Here is a 13,365-nt window from a genome sequence, read left to right as displayed (position 1 = left end):
CTCAGGGAATGTTCTCTGAGCGGCTTTTTTTTTTTTTTTAATAACTCAGAGGTTACTATCAAATCAATGATAGCTGTATATTTCTATACCTCCAGTATGTAGAAAATACCCCACATAAATACACTCGCACAAGTCTGTAAGACATGATACTTCACGTCAGTACACCAGAGATGTACCCAAATGGATATACCCGGAAGCCTAGGGGAGAGGCTGAGGGCAGGCTGTGTAACCTGGCAGATAAAAGTCGTAGGAGAGCTGGGGTTGGAGAGAAGAGGGGACAAGTGACCATAGCAAGCCAGCAGTTTAGCATTTGCTAATCCTTGACTCCTGTGGGCCTCAGAAGCATGTTTCCTTTATTCTTCTCGTTCTTCCTTCTCAGTTTTAGAGAAACCTGCTCTCTGAGCAAGAAGAAGAAGACCAAAAGGGAAGAGGTGTCAGAGAAGAGAATCCAAGAGGAATATGAAAAGCTGGGAGCCATTAGGTAAAAATCAGCCATTCACCCTCTCTCCTTCTCCAGGAGAGAAAACATGGCAGGTGAAGTGAGCCCACAAGCAGCCTTGTTCAACAACCACAGCCCCTTGAGCTGGGGAATTTTCCACAACTATGAATCCAGGCCTTTAGAGATGCTACTGAATGCCCAAGTCAAGCGGGCCCAGATTCCAGGTGGCCACCCTTCCCCTTTGCCGTTTTCCAAGTCCAAGGTAGAGCCGCGGTGTGGGGGTGGATGGCGCAGACGGGGCCTCCAGATGGAAAGAAGAGAGAGACAGCACAGCCACCCTCTTGGGACAGGCCCAGTTCCCCACACTGCTCTGACTGGGCCACCGCCAGTCCTATGGCCACTCCTGGGGAACTGGGGGGCATCAGGCATTCTCAAATACAGGCTTGAAGACAGAGGGCCCGAGGATTCACCACCCCCATCAGCCATTATCAGCTTTCCCCAGTGACCCCACGTCCTAGTTGGTGCCATTTTTCTCATTTTAGGGCAACAGGCAGGTACAGCTTTGGGCAAAAGGATCCTGGTATAAGCAGTATTTTAAAATGTTTTAATTTATAAAAGGAATACCCATTCACTGTAGAACATTTAGAAAATACAGGAAAATATAAAGAAAAAAACTAAAATTGACTTCTATTTATTCAGTGTTAACTGTTAACAACTGTTACCATAATGTACTTTTCTTTCCATCCTTCTTTTTGGTGCAAAATTGTATGTATTTTTGCTAAAATTCAGTCCCAACTGAACACAGTTTTAGATCTTGTCTTTTTTTCACTTAGCTTTAGCCTGTCATTATATTCCCAGGCCATTAGCTCTGCAGTGCAAACACGATTGTTAGGTGCGTCTCATTCGAACCTGTAGTTATACCAAAATGTATTTGATGTCATGGAATATCATTGAATGTGTAGATTGTTTCCACTTCGAATGTTCAATTTTTAGATAGATAACATATCACTGTGCATTTCTGGTTATTTCCTTACATGAAAGGAAGGACTGAATTTAAGGCTCCTGACATACATCATCAAATTCCCTCCGAAAAGGACCCCGCTCCTCCCCTCGCCACCCCCTCCAGCATTCTCCTTGGAGGCCGTGCTCTGCGTTGTATAAACATATGCTGCCGTACCACCTCACCCCTTCCCACCTAGCTTCTCCAGGAGACGTGGGTGACGTCACGTTTTCTGGCAGCTTCTCAGTCCTCTTCCCACTTCTCCTCAGTGGCTCGGAGTGGTGGGGCAGCCAGTTTTGTCTCCGGGATGGGGGCTCTGAACACAGGTGCACCCCATGCGAAGGGAAAGAGTGAAGAGAAACCTCCCAGCTCCTGGAGCGGCTTTTCCTGTTGTATCTTACAGCTACCCTGAAATGGTAACTGGATTTTTCTTCATCCTGATGACCCTGCTGTGGTTTACCCGGGAGCCTGGCTTTGTTCCTGGCTGGGATTCTTTCTTTGAAAAGTAAGTGGTACTGTCTCCTCCTTAAGAGTAAGCCCCTGACGCAGACCCTTCAGACAGTTCCCACCAGCGTCCCTCCTCGACTCCTCGTAGGGGCAGCCATGAGCCCAGAAAGCACTCTGTCCCCCTGGAAGTGCCCCCTTCTCAGGGAAACCCATGCGGAGTCAGGAAGAAAATACAGTGTGTGGCGTTGGGTCTGGGGTTGGCATCTGGTGCTGCCCCAGACCAGCCTTGTGACCTTGGTCTTGTACTTAAGCTCTTGAAACCTCAGCTGTCTCGCAGGTGGCTCTGAGGCTGAGGCATAGAGATCAAAGGCCCCTGTGAGAGCCTGAGGGGGTGGCTGGAGCCTTGGCAGGCAGAGGCCCCCCGGCCGCCCCTGCAGGACCCCTGAAGGCCGGGCCACAGATCTCTCAGCTCGGCTTCGCAATTAAGCAAAGACACACACGGAGGTGTGACCCTCGCAGGAAAGAGAACTCATCCTTTTCGAGTCCCCTTTACCGAAGTAACTCCTGATCTCTCCTTCTAAGGGGCCCATAGAGCCACACTAAGACGTCTACCGTAGCCAGGCCCAGCCTCCAGACTTCAACCCTTGCCCACTAAATCCACCGCTGGATAGCATGGCAGCAGCTGCAGGAAGGAAGGCTGACCACCCGCCAGACTGGGTCCTAAAAAGAGGCACTGTGTTCAGACAGACTGTCCTGAGACATCGTGCCCCCTCCTGACCCTCTGCCTCCAGCCCTGCTTGTCTCTTTGCTAGGAAGGGCTACCGCACGGATGCCACGGTCTCTGTTTTCCTCGGCTTCCTCCTCTTCCTGATCCCAGCAAAGAAGCCCTGCTTTGGGAAGAAGAGTGACGGTGAGAGAAGTCCAAGGGAAGAAGTCAGGGCTGGCTCTGGTCAATCATACCCAAGGCCGTTCTGGGTCCCGCCCCCCCCCGCCGGCCCCCCCTCCCTGATAGCAGAACAGCCTCCCAAATCATCGGTGCATCAGTTAGGCCCTTGTCTCCCCAAGCCCCACCCATTAGGATTCATCCAGCTCTCCCGCTGTCTACCTGTGATCCAGGGCAGAACCGGGAGCCCTCGCTGGGGACAGAGCCCATCATCACGTGGAAGGACTTCCAGAAGACCATGCCCTGGGAGATTGTCATTCTGGTGGGAGGAGGCTATGCTCTGGCTTCTGGCAGCAAGGTAACTCTTGAATTCTGTTCTTGGGCCAAAGATTTTTTAAGCAGCTTTCCCTGATGAGTCGTTTTGATTCTGGGAGGAAGATTCATAGGCACCGAGGGAACAGTAGAGCCAGGCGTGGATCCCCTGCCCTGCCCCGAGCCTCTAAGCTGGTGCTGCTGAGATCAGCCGTGCTAGGGAGTCACTCCCACCTCACTCACCGGCCCACACTGCCACAGGCAAAAGATTGACTGCACTTTACAGCCATGTCCTTCGGGGCATTTAACGGTAGTGGGAGATGTGTCTCTAAGGGTCCAGAGACACCCCACACCCACACCCAGCCAACTGTCCCTCCCTCGGTCAGTCCACATGCTTATGTTGAGCCCCTTTGGAGAATGTATGCTAAAGCTGACGTAAATGCTATTCATAGGCCTTGATTTTCTGATTGGGAGGAATTGGGATGCGACCTTATAAAAGGGGCTGGTGGGAAATAGTTGAATTTCCTAAAGTGTTAGCCCTTCCTGAAATAGGAAACGATCCCCCAAATGAATCAGGTTCACACTGTTTCTCCCTTGACTTTCGCTATATTCATTAACTTGGCTCACTTTTTGACTGCCCATTCGTTGAAGGTCAAGGCTATCTGCATCAGTAATAATATCACAGAATCCTCCACTTGGAAGGAACCTTGGAGGACACCGAGTCTGATCTCCTACCCAGTTGAGAGAATTCCAACCCCTGGGCTTGGACCCCACCAGTGACAGGGCACTCCCTGAGCAGGGAACAAAGAATTGTTCTTTACTTTTAGCTCAGATCTTCTATAGGTCTTCCACTCTTGGCTCTGGCTCTGTCCTCTGGAACCCCATCCTAGGTAATAATTATTAAAGTCATAAAAAGTTATTAGATCCCCTTAGATCTTCCCCCCCCCCAACAAAAACTCCCTAGTTCCTTCAACCATTCTTCAAGAAGTAGTGACCCCTTACCATGCTGGCCTCTCTCCTCAGCCTCACAACACTTTGCCCTTGGCCTTATTTAAACATGGTCCAGAGGTGGTCAGTCTACTGCAGAGTAAAGCAGTCATACCCAAGCCCCATCTCTCACCTCTGATCCAAGCACCAATCTGTATTTATATGGAAGCTTTTATAAGGCTTCACTGGCACTCATGTCAACATTTATATTGAAATTGCAGCCAACTAAAACCCTCATTCTTAGCCACTATTAAACGTCCCATCTTTCAGCCAATCCTGTATATGTGCTGTTGGTATTTCTAATTCCAAGTTCTAAATATCATACTTATCTTTATTGAATTTCAGTTGTTAGTTTTGGCCCCTGAGTCTAGCCTGGAAAGATTTTTTTTTTTTAACCAAAGTTTTGTATGTATTACAGATAGCACAGTTGATATTTCTGTAAAATCTACTGACTCTACTAATTTAATAATATAATTCAAGTGTGATATAGGTGATTCCTACCGAGTTTGAAATAATTTGTCTTGACATGAGGAAAATCCAATGTAAAATGTTTTAGTATCAAGGTTTAAAAAAAAAAAGACTTCCTTTGTTGTGCTTTTTTCTAACTTGGCAATCTAATTTATCAGTTTATTTCAAATTACAATATAAAATAGCTTCTGGAAAAATTTGCTATTAAATTTTTTTCACTTTACTTCTGAGTACTATCTGGATAATGTGATCAGTGGAACTCCATTTCTTTATAAGTACTGTTTCCACTCAGCTAACTGCTCTTCCTCTCCTTTGTCCAGTGGGTACGGTTTAATGTGCTATAAGAGGTAACAATCACAGAGTTCCTGTCGGCCCCAAAGCTCTGTACCAACCATGAATTGCTGTAGTCCCCACATGTTGGATTTGCAGCTCACAGGCAGTGGAGCAAAAGGAGAAAAGAAAGTGCTCCCAGGGGGCATCTGCCTTCAGCTCAGGTCATGATCCCAGGGTCCTGGGATGAAGCCCCACATCGTAGTTGGGCTCTCTGCTCAGCAGGGAGCCTCCTTCTCCCTCTCCCTCTGCCTGCCGCTCCCCCTGCTTGTGCTCTGACAAATAAATAATATCTTAAAAAAAAAAAGAAAGAAAATGTTCCCAGGTAAAATGGCCACAGCAGAGATCAAATAGCCTTTGGTGAATTCGGAAAAGGGGAGAAAAATCAGCCTGCTGGTAATGTGGTGAGGCTGTCTCTAATAGTAAAATATGAGTAGGACTTAGAGCTTGAGGAATCATAAAATGTCTCACCTTGCTTTGGGCCCTACTCTCCAGGTCTGTAGTGCATTGGCAGTCTCTAGGGTAAGCAGGAAAAGTTAGAGCACGTCAGCCATAGAAGGGAGAGGAGGAGGCAGGGAGGGCCGGCAAATGCATATGGCAACCTGAGGTTTTTAGTACAAAAACTCAACTGTGTCCTTTAATTTTCTGAAGGAGGGAGGGAATCTTCACTACTGACAAAGGAACAACCTCTAACCAAAGAAGTTATTCCAAGTGGGAAATATTCATTTATTGGAGAGCTATATAAATTTTGCTAACGGAAAAGGTTCAAGAGTGGCACCATGCCTTCATATCTTGTGTCGTGAAAAAACACTGGTGGACTGTAGATCCTGATGTCAGCCATGATGAGATTGAACCTGAAACAGGCCGGACTGCCATGACCAGCTTTGTGGGCCAGCCAGGTGGCACCCTCCCACTGAGTGCGGATAGACTGGGACTCCATGTAAAGCTTCTAATGTTCAGCCCTGCCCACTGACTCCCCACAAACCACAGGAAAGGTTACTGTCCAAAGATGTTGATAATCTTCCCCCCTTTCACAGGTGATGAGAGCTAGATTTCAAAAGGAGAATTCAGGATTACATTGGGGAGTCTGTGTCAAAATCACAGGACTGGATGCACAGAGTGAGAATGTCAGAGGCTGGAGAGAGTAATAAGATTGAAGTTGAAGGGCCCGTTGCCCCAAAGATCTCCAGCCCCTGCCAAACCGTCATGGCAAAATCCTGAGAAGAATCATAGCCATTAGGATGGACAGCTCTCCATGTGCTGTGATGACTGCCCAGGAAACCCTAAGACTGAATGTTACTACAATCATGAAGAATTTTCTGGGCTGTAAAAATGATTCCATCATCAAATCAGTAATGCTTCTGGGTCCAGTCTGCCTGAAAATAGGATGGCAAATTAGATGCCTCCTGGTGGTTCCTTCCAGCCCCCCAACATCCCTGACCTCCTGGAGTCTAAGAATTCCATGGGGAATGTGTTCTTCCTCCTCTCTTCTTACTGTATCACCCGTCTCCCTGTAGAGCTCTGGCCTCTCCACGTGGATTGGGCACCAGATGTTGTCTCTGAGTGGCCTCCCACCGTGGGCTGTCACCCTTTTGGCATGCATCCTGGTGTCCATTGTCACAGAGTTTGTGAGCAACCCAGCCACCATCACCATCTTCCTGCCCATCCTATGCAGCCTGGTGAGTAGGGCAGGGCCCCCAGATGTCTGGAGGGGTTGCCCCGGGCCCAGGGAGCAGCTCCCCAGCTGTACTCTCTCCTCTGGTCATTGCCAGACTTCAATGATTGGTCTCCAGCCGTAGTTTGGAAATGAAGTGTTTCAAATTTGATAGACAGACAGACAGATAAATGGTAGCAAGGGCTCTAGAAACCCTTTTCTGAAAGACTAGGATTAGTTTAGAGGCAGTCCTGAATGGAAACAAGAATGCACAGAATATCCTTAAAACCCTAGGATTCCAATTCCTCACAATCATCATTTCTTTCTCTCCTAAGACCTAAGAGTAGGGCCAGAGGAATAACTACAGAAAATGGGGGCAAAATGCTCCCAGAGGTACACTCAGCTGTAAAGACCAAGACCACAGCTCTATCATCACCACCTCCCCCCAGTTTCTCAGTCCAGGGGGGTCTGAGAATTGAGGCAATGCCAGCTTCATCTCATGGTCTCAGAACAATTTGTTATTCATGAATGAGAGGAGGGGAGCAACTCCCAGATCTCAGCCTGGCTAAGCAGGCCCCGAGGTAACGGACCAGACACAATGCTGCATCGGTCCCATTGGTGAAGGGAAACCTATCAAATGAAGGCTCCTCCCCATCCCCAACAAAATGATATCCTTCTGCTTTAACCCCAGACTACCCCCAGCCACTGTCTTTGCTCTTTGCTCAGGTGTCTCCTTCCAACCGCTCCCTCCATCATCTCATTTGTGTGAGCCTTGGCGTGCACTTAGTTAAAACTCAGCAACACTAAGGGTTTCCATGGGTTTCAATCCCATACAAAGCAAACATCACCTAGAAAAACACCTTAGTTCTGCACCCCAAGGATGAGGGACCCATACCTCAACCCAGGCAGCTCATTCATGAGATTTGAGTTTGAAGAATGAATCTCTCAGCTAAAGGATAAAATTAGACCAGCACCAAGAAATGAAACATCCCTTCTAGGAAGAAACTCAGAGCCCATGTTTTCATGGGAGTGAGCAACATGAGCCCCTTGAGTAGTGATTTAACTGCCCTCAGCACATGATAACCAGCCAAGGTTAGCCAAAGTCAAGCCACCTTTTAAAGCATGTTTGTGATGTGAAGCCCAAGAAATGAGAGCCGCATCTCAACGCTGATGTTTCTGTGAATTCTCTCTTCTCCTAGTCTGAAACGCTGCACATTAATCCACTCTACACTCTGATCCCAGTCACCATGTGCATCTCGTTTGCAGTAATGCTGCCCGTGGGCAATCCCCCCAACGCCATTGTCTTCAGCTATGGGCATTGCCAGATCAAAGATATGGTAAGTCGTGGATGCCCTCTTCCTACCGTGAGGACAGGGACGAGTGGCTCCACAGCCTTCTCCTGAGGCTTATCATTTTGTAGCAGTGTCTGTGATCTGTCAACACTCAGTCTAGTGTGGTCGAAACAATGGTGCTGGCAAAAAGGCCTTCAGCTGGTCCACAAGCACCAAGAATAGCAAGAATATGCTCTCCCACCCTTCCGGGAGAAAGCGGATACATAGACAGAGACAGCTGGAACAGACCCGAGATGCAGCCCAGGGTGAGAAGGCACAAGGCTCTGCGCCAGTTTCTTCACTGGACCAGTGGGGATGTTCACTGCAAAAGCTGCCAGTTTACTCATAGAAGGGAAGTAGGAGAAACTGTAGGAACCTAGGGTGAAAGGTCTGAGGGGACAGGACCCTCCGTCGAACGCAAGAAGCCCGAGGCAACAATGGCAAAATGAAGCACCCACACCTCCTTTCCTAGTTCTCAGCTGGACTCCCACAAGATGGTTGAGGAGACATCTGGTCAGATTGTAGTGTTGGGCCTATTTACCCTCGACCCCTCAACCTATACTCACTGCTGTGCTCCTGGATATCCAGGCCACTGGGGGAAAGATGAAAACCACTCCTAATTACTGGGGCTGGGCTGTCTGAAATAGGGCTCAGTCCCCCTTCCCGAGGGTCTCACATATTCAGCAGCCCTGTAAATAGCAAACGGAGGAAACGGAGAGCGTCAGGCTGGTCGCAGATATTCAGATCCTTTCTACCATTCAAACCACTCATCGAAGCCATCTGTAATACTTCAGGGAAGGGAGGGCACAGCTATTGCCCCCCCCCCCATCTCTTATTGCACAACCTTGTCTGCTCAAGAGTTGAGCTCGGTCCCAACTCTCCTGTCCCCCCACTTCCTCTTCTGGGCACCCCCACCACTCACCCCCGCCCCCTGCCACCATCTTTTCTAGAATCAGGTGATCAGAGACAGTGCCTTTCAAAGGTACCAGATGACAAGTAAGCCAGTCGTGGGTTCTATTCCCAGCCCGGCAGACCTGAGACCTCCATTTCCTCATCTGCGTAAGATAGGGGTTCCAACTAGAAACTCTGCGTGGTTCCTTTCAGCTCTAAATGACTTGAATTCAGCCCCTTTAGAACCTGCCTCCTCTGGCTAGGGGACCTGGGCAGTTCTCCACACCCAAAGCCCAGGTAGCCAGGATGATTAGTAAGTCCCGGGCTCTGGCCAGAAAGCAGAGAAGCAACACATCTAGTCACTTGCTTGGAACATTCATTCTCCCTCACAGCTTTCCCAGCTCAATGCCAGCTAGTGGACCCGTGGTGGCTACAGCGGTGTGCTTCGTTCCTCCCTTGTAGGCTGCCAGCCATCCTTACCGTCCTTTTTTCCAACTGGCCTGGCTCTGCCAGCCATCATCCCTCACACCCCCTCAGCCTGTGTCAATCCCACAGCAGAAATGGGAGGGTTCAGGGTCATGGACGTGACATTCCCTCAGCAGAAAGAAGCAAAGCTAGCGTGGGTCACCCTCCCATGGAAGGAAGGGCTGAGCAGAGGCAGCTGACCTGGTTCTCCAGGTGAACCCAAGGGACACTACTTTCCATACGCTGTTCCTTTGGGAAGGAAAAAACAGTTCACAGTGGCAAAGGGTTCGTAGGATAGCGCCTCTCCTATGGGTCCCCATATGTGTCAGCACCATAAAGGCTCCAAGAAGTTCCTGCCTTAATGCATTTCCCTATCACGTAGCTACAGGATCCTTGCGTATAACAACTCTTAACATTCTAAGACCTGGTGTTCCAAGTACACGCCTTCCAGGCCTCCACTTGGGAGCGAGAACCCACGTGGAGATGGTTCTACTGGCCTCTCCCATCCTTCCACAGTCCCGAACTACCCTTGGAGGCAACCCTACAGATCCCAGGCAGTGACTGAACAGATCAGGGCCAAGGCGTGGGTGGGGGGCACAGAGAGGAGCACTGGGGGATCTGTGCTGCTGCCTGCTCAGTGACTTCCGGTGGGCTGGTTTGTGTCCTGTAGGTGAAAGCTGGCCTGGGGGTCAATGTCATTGGCCTGGTGATCGTCATGGTGGCCATTAACACATGGGGAGTTAGCCTCTTCCACTTGGACACTTACCCAGCCTGGGCGAAGGTCAGTAACATCACTGATCAGGCCTAACACAAGTGGGCAAATGGTCCAACTGAAGAAGCTGCCAGCACCTAACAGAATCTGACCAAGAGGCCAAGAAAGCCACCAGGAGCACACAACCAACACCAGGAGATTCCACCACCTGCCACCTCCAGTGAAGTGCAGCAAGTCTCCGACAATCAAAACACATGCTTGGATGTTCGTGCCTTCTGCTCTGCCCCCATCCTTAGCACCATAGTTCAGGGAGACCTGTGCTCTTTCTCACTTCCTGTATCTTGGGCTCTCCACTTCTTTCTGAAGACAGGAAGAGAAGCCCTTAGTTGCCCCTGAGAGGCTAAGCCTCACACACTAGCCTTATTAGGTTTATTCTTAATATCTGAACCCCTTTTTAGGAACTGAAGGGGAAATCCAAATCATTCTACCTACACACAGACAATGAAACCAGGTACATCTCCTCTTTCAGAGGAAAATCTCCCCCAGAATTTTCTCTTCAGTGTTTCCATCCTAAGCTCTTACCACAAAAAGGCAATCTTGGTAAGTCCTCTTTGTGGCAATCAGTACTCTTTTATCATTACTTAAGCATCTCCCTTCAATGGCTTCTCTTTACCTTTGGCACCAAATTCCCATAAGGAAACAGCGTTCTCCCTTGGAAAGGCGCTGGCAGGGTTCTCTTTGTCAAAGGAAAAGTAGAGGAAGAAGACACATTGAAGTTAGCACAGGTATCCCCCGCTCTTCAGAAGTTCTAGTTACACCACTTCACTTTTACAAAAGACCTACGTTAGTACCTGTTTTCGCTAACCGAAAGAAATCTGAGGAGGATTTTCAGGTTTATGAGAACCTGGTTCTCAGCACTGGTTTTGCAGCGAGCCCTTAGAGGAGCAGTGCGCAACCTGAGCAGCTAGAGTGGTGCCACCATGCCCCCTCCTGGGAAACAACACCCAGCATCTCAGCATCCAGCTGCCAGAGCTGTGAACATCTGGGCTTTATCTTTATTTTGTGCCCCCGTTAGCAAGTGTCCTAAGGTATCAGAGAAGCCTAAGAGAGGTTCCTTTTTGAATCTGCGAATGCTCAAATATTTTTCCATATAAATGAATGGTAACTGCTGCTTTGCTCGATGCCATTTCAGCTTACAAAAGATTTCATAGGAATGATCTACTTTTGGATAGCGGGGGACACCTGTCTCTCTCATCACTTACCACTAATCCTCAATACCACTGCACTGGTTCAGTTGGGAGGGAGAAAAAATTCTCATACCTGTCTTATTAATGAGGCCAAAACTATCATTAAGACCACAGTACTATTAATGATATCTGACTAGCTTTCTTCTGGATGTAATGAGGAGTTCGTTCCTGAGAAGACAAGTACAGAAAGTTCCAAACGCATCAGTCACTTTCTACAAGTCAGCTCCTTGAGGGGAGAGAAGATGTCTTATGTTCCTGAAAGTCTCCAGCAACTTATACAATATAGTAAACTAACTACTCAATAAATGTCGCCCGTGAGAAAAATCACTTCGGAAATCAAGGCCTCCTGCTTCCTCCTGAAAACCACGCCATTCTCCCCACGACACATGTCCTTGCTGTATGACTGGATATAGCTCCCAAGCCCCCCGCCAGCTTGTAGGCAATACATAGTTCTGACTTCTACCACCAGTTCCTTGCTAAATCGGTCTTATTGGATAAGGAATACCCCACAGTTACTCCATTCTTTTAATTGATTTTAAGTTACTATTGATAGCATGGGCAGTTTTCCCACACAATAACTTATCAATAAAGTCACTCCCTTAGTTTATCAAGTATCTGTGAGTTCTAAAATTTCTTTTGTGCCGGCCAACACTTGCATGCTCTGACCACAGCACAACTGACCAGATTTAACCACGGACATTACTGCTTCTGCCCTATCAACTGGCTTAGGCCACGTTATCTGACTCCTTATAAAAAAATAAAGACCTACTGAGCCCAAATAAAATACCAGTGTTATGTTTGATCGAGCTGGTTTGATCGAGTCAGCATCTTGACAGTTATTTTGCTATAAAATGTTCAGAAAAGTCAGGGTGTTCTCATTTTGTCACGGCTGCCAAACTGTCAACTGTCTGACCCATTACAGAACTTAGCCACCAAGCCTCTAGTCACATTAAGACAAAGGTGCAAATAATAAGATTCCGGGAGTATAGATAAGTAAAAAGAGAAAGAAGAGGTGACTTAGAATTAAGCGGACTCAGAATTCCTGGCCACTGCTCCGCATTCGAGAACCTCACTCAGTCCTAAAGGGAAGCAGTGCAACTCCCCTCCGCGGCTGCAGCCAGATGCTCCGAAGGGCTAGTGCACTCAGCTTAGAAAGAGCATTTACTTCCGACGGCTCCACCGACTCTTCCCAAGAGCAGCACTCTTCCTTCCCAAAGCCAGAGGGCAGGCTAACCAAGCCGGCTCCTTCCAGTGACAGAAAATGGCAGCGATGACCAGCAACTCCTGTCATCTAAAATCACTCCACTGGTGGACAGTAAGTAAGGGCTCACCTTAGTATTAGTAGTCTTAGGTTTCTTGCAAATATATTCTAATTTGATTTTTATCTTCTAATATCACAACACTATATGGATGGAAAGCAGTAATGATCATCTTATACCAGCTCATTTTATAGATGACTGAGAAACGAAGACATTAAGTTTAGTTGCACCTTATTTTCAAGTCAATTACATATCAAACTTAATTGCCTATGAAAATTGCCTTTGACATTCCTTTAAGTCACCCATGAAGTACATGGTACAATCTTTTATATTAGGATTTACATGGCAAAGACTCATGAACCATCTTTTAGTAAATAAAAGATAGCTAGTTTTCCCTCAGAAATGTCAGAATAAATCTGTTTCTTCAGTTGAATACCAAATAATGCAGTTGGCTTCACACTTAGGGACCATGTTTGAAAAATACATCTGGGGGCACCTGGGTGGCTCGGTCAGTTGAACGTCTGCCTTCGGCTCAGGTCATGACCCCAGGGTCCTGGGACCAAGCCCTGCATCAGGCTCCCTGCTCAGTAAGGAGTCTGCCCTTCCTCTCCCTCTGCCCCTACCTCCCGCTCATGCTCTCTGTCTCAAATAAAATCTTTAAAAAAAAGAGAAGAAAAGAAAAAGTACATCTAAACATTAGAATAACTCTCAGTATAGCAAGATGTTCAAACCACTGGCACACAAAGGCCAGAGAAAACCCTAGTACACAGGTAACCCATCCTGCGGCTGCCCTCACTAAACGAATTCCAAGCACGACTGCCCGGCCATTTACATGGTGACTCTTTCTTGTCCCGATGCTGTACAGCTGTACATGCAGGAATGATGCAACCACACTGCCCTTTTCATAAGGCTTTGCCACTTGGGCAATGATCCAAGCAGA

At 47.9% G+C, this 13,365-nt stretch overlaps 1 protein-coding gene across 1 annotated transcript in view; it reads left to right on the top strand.

Annotated features, from left to right (window-relative positions):
• SLC13A4 (solute carrier family 13 member 4) overlaps positions 1-10,015 on the top strand; it is a 40,770-nt gene extending 30,755 nt beyond the window's left edge. Inside the window, exons 10-16 of the mRNA XM_035021172.1 lie at positions 380-481; positions 1,843-1,944; positions 2,699-2,796; positions 3,003-3,127; positions 6,384-6,545; positions 7,720-7,857; positions 9,878-10,015. Of these exons, the coding sequence (XP_034877063.1) occupies positions 380-481; positions 1,843-1,944; positions 2,699-2,796; positions 3,003-3,127; positions 6,384-6,545; positions 7,720-7,857; positions 9,878-10,015 (865 nt within the window). The remainder of the gene's footprint in view (positions 1-379; positions 482-1,842; positions 1,945-2,698; positions 2,797-3,002; positions 3,128-6,383; positions 6,546-7,719; positions 7,858-9,877) is intronic.
• The last annotated feature ends 3,350 nt before the right edge of the window (positions 10,016-13,365 follow it).

The sequence above is a fragment of the Mirounga leonina genome, unplaced genomic scaffold (assembly GCF_011800145.1).
Source record: "Mirounga leonina isolate KUSES-001 unplaced genomic scaffold, KU_Mleo_1.0 Mir_174, whole genome shotgun sequence".
NCBI lineage: Eukaryota > Metazoa > Chordata > Mammalia > Carnivora > Phocidae > Mirounga > Mirounga leonina.
The sequence above is the reverse complement of the archived record's forward strand: the minus strand, read 5'-3'. Positions and strand labels throughout refer to the sequence as shown.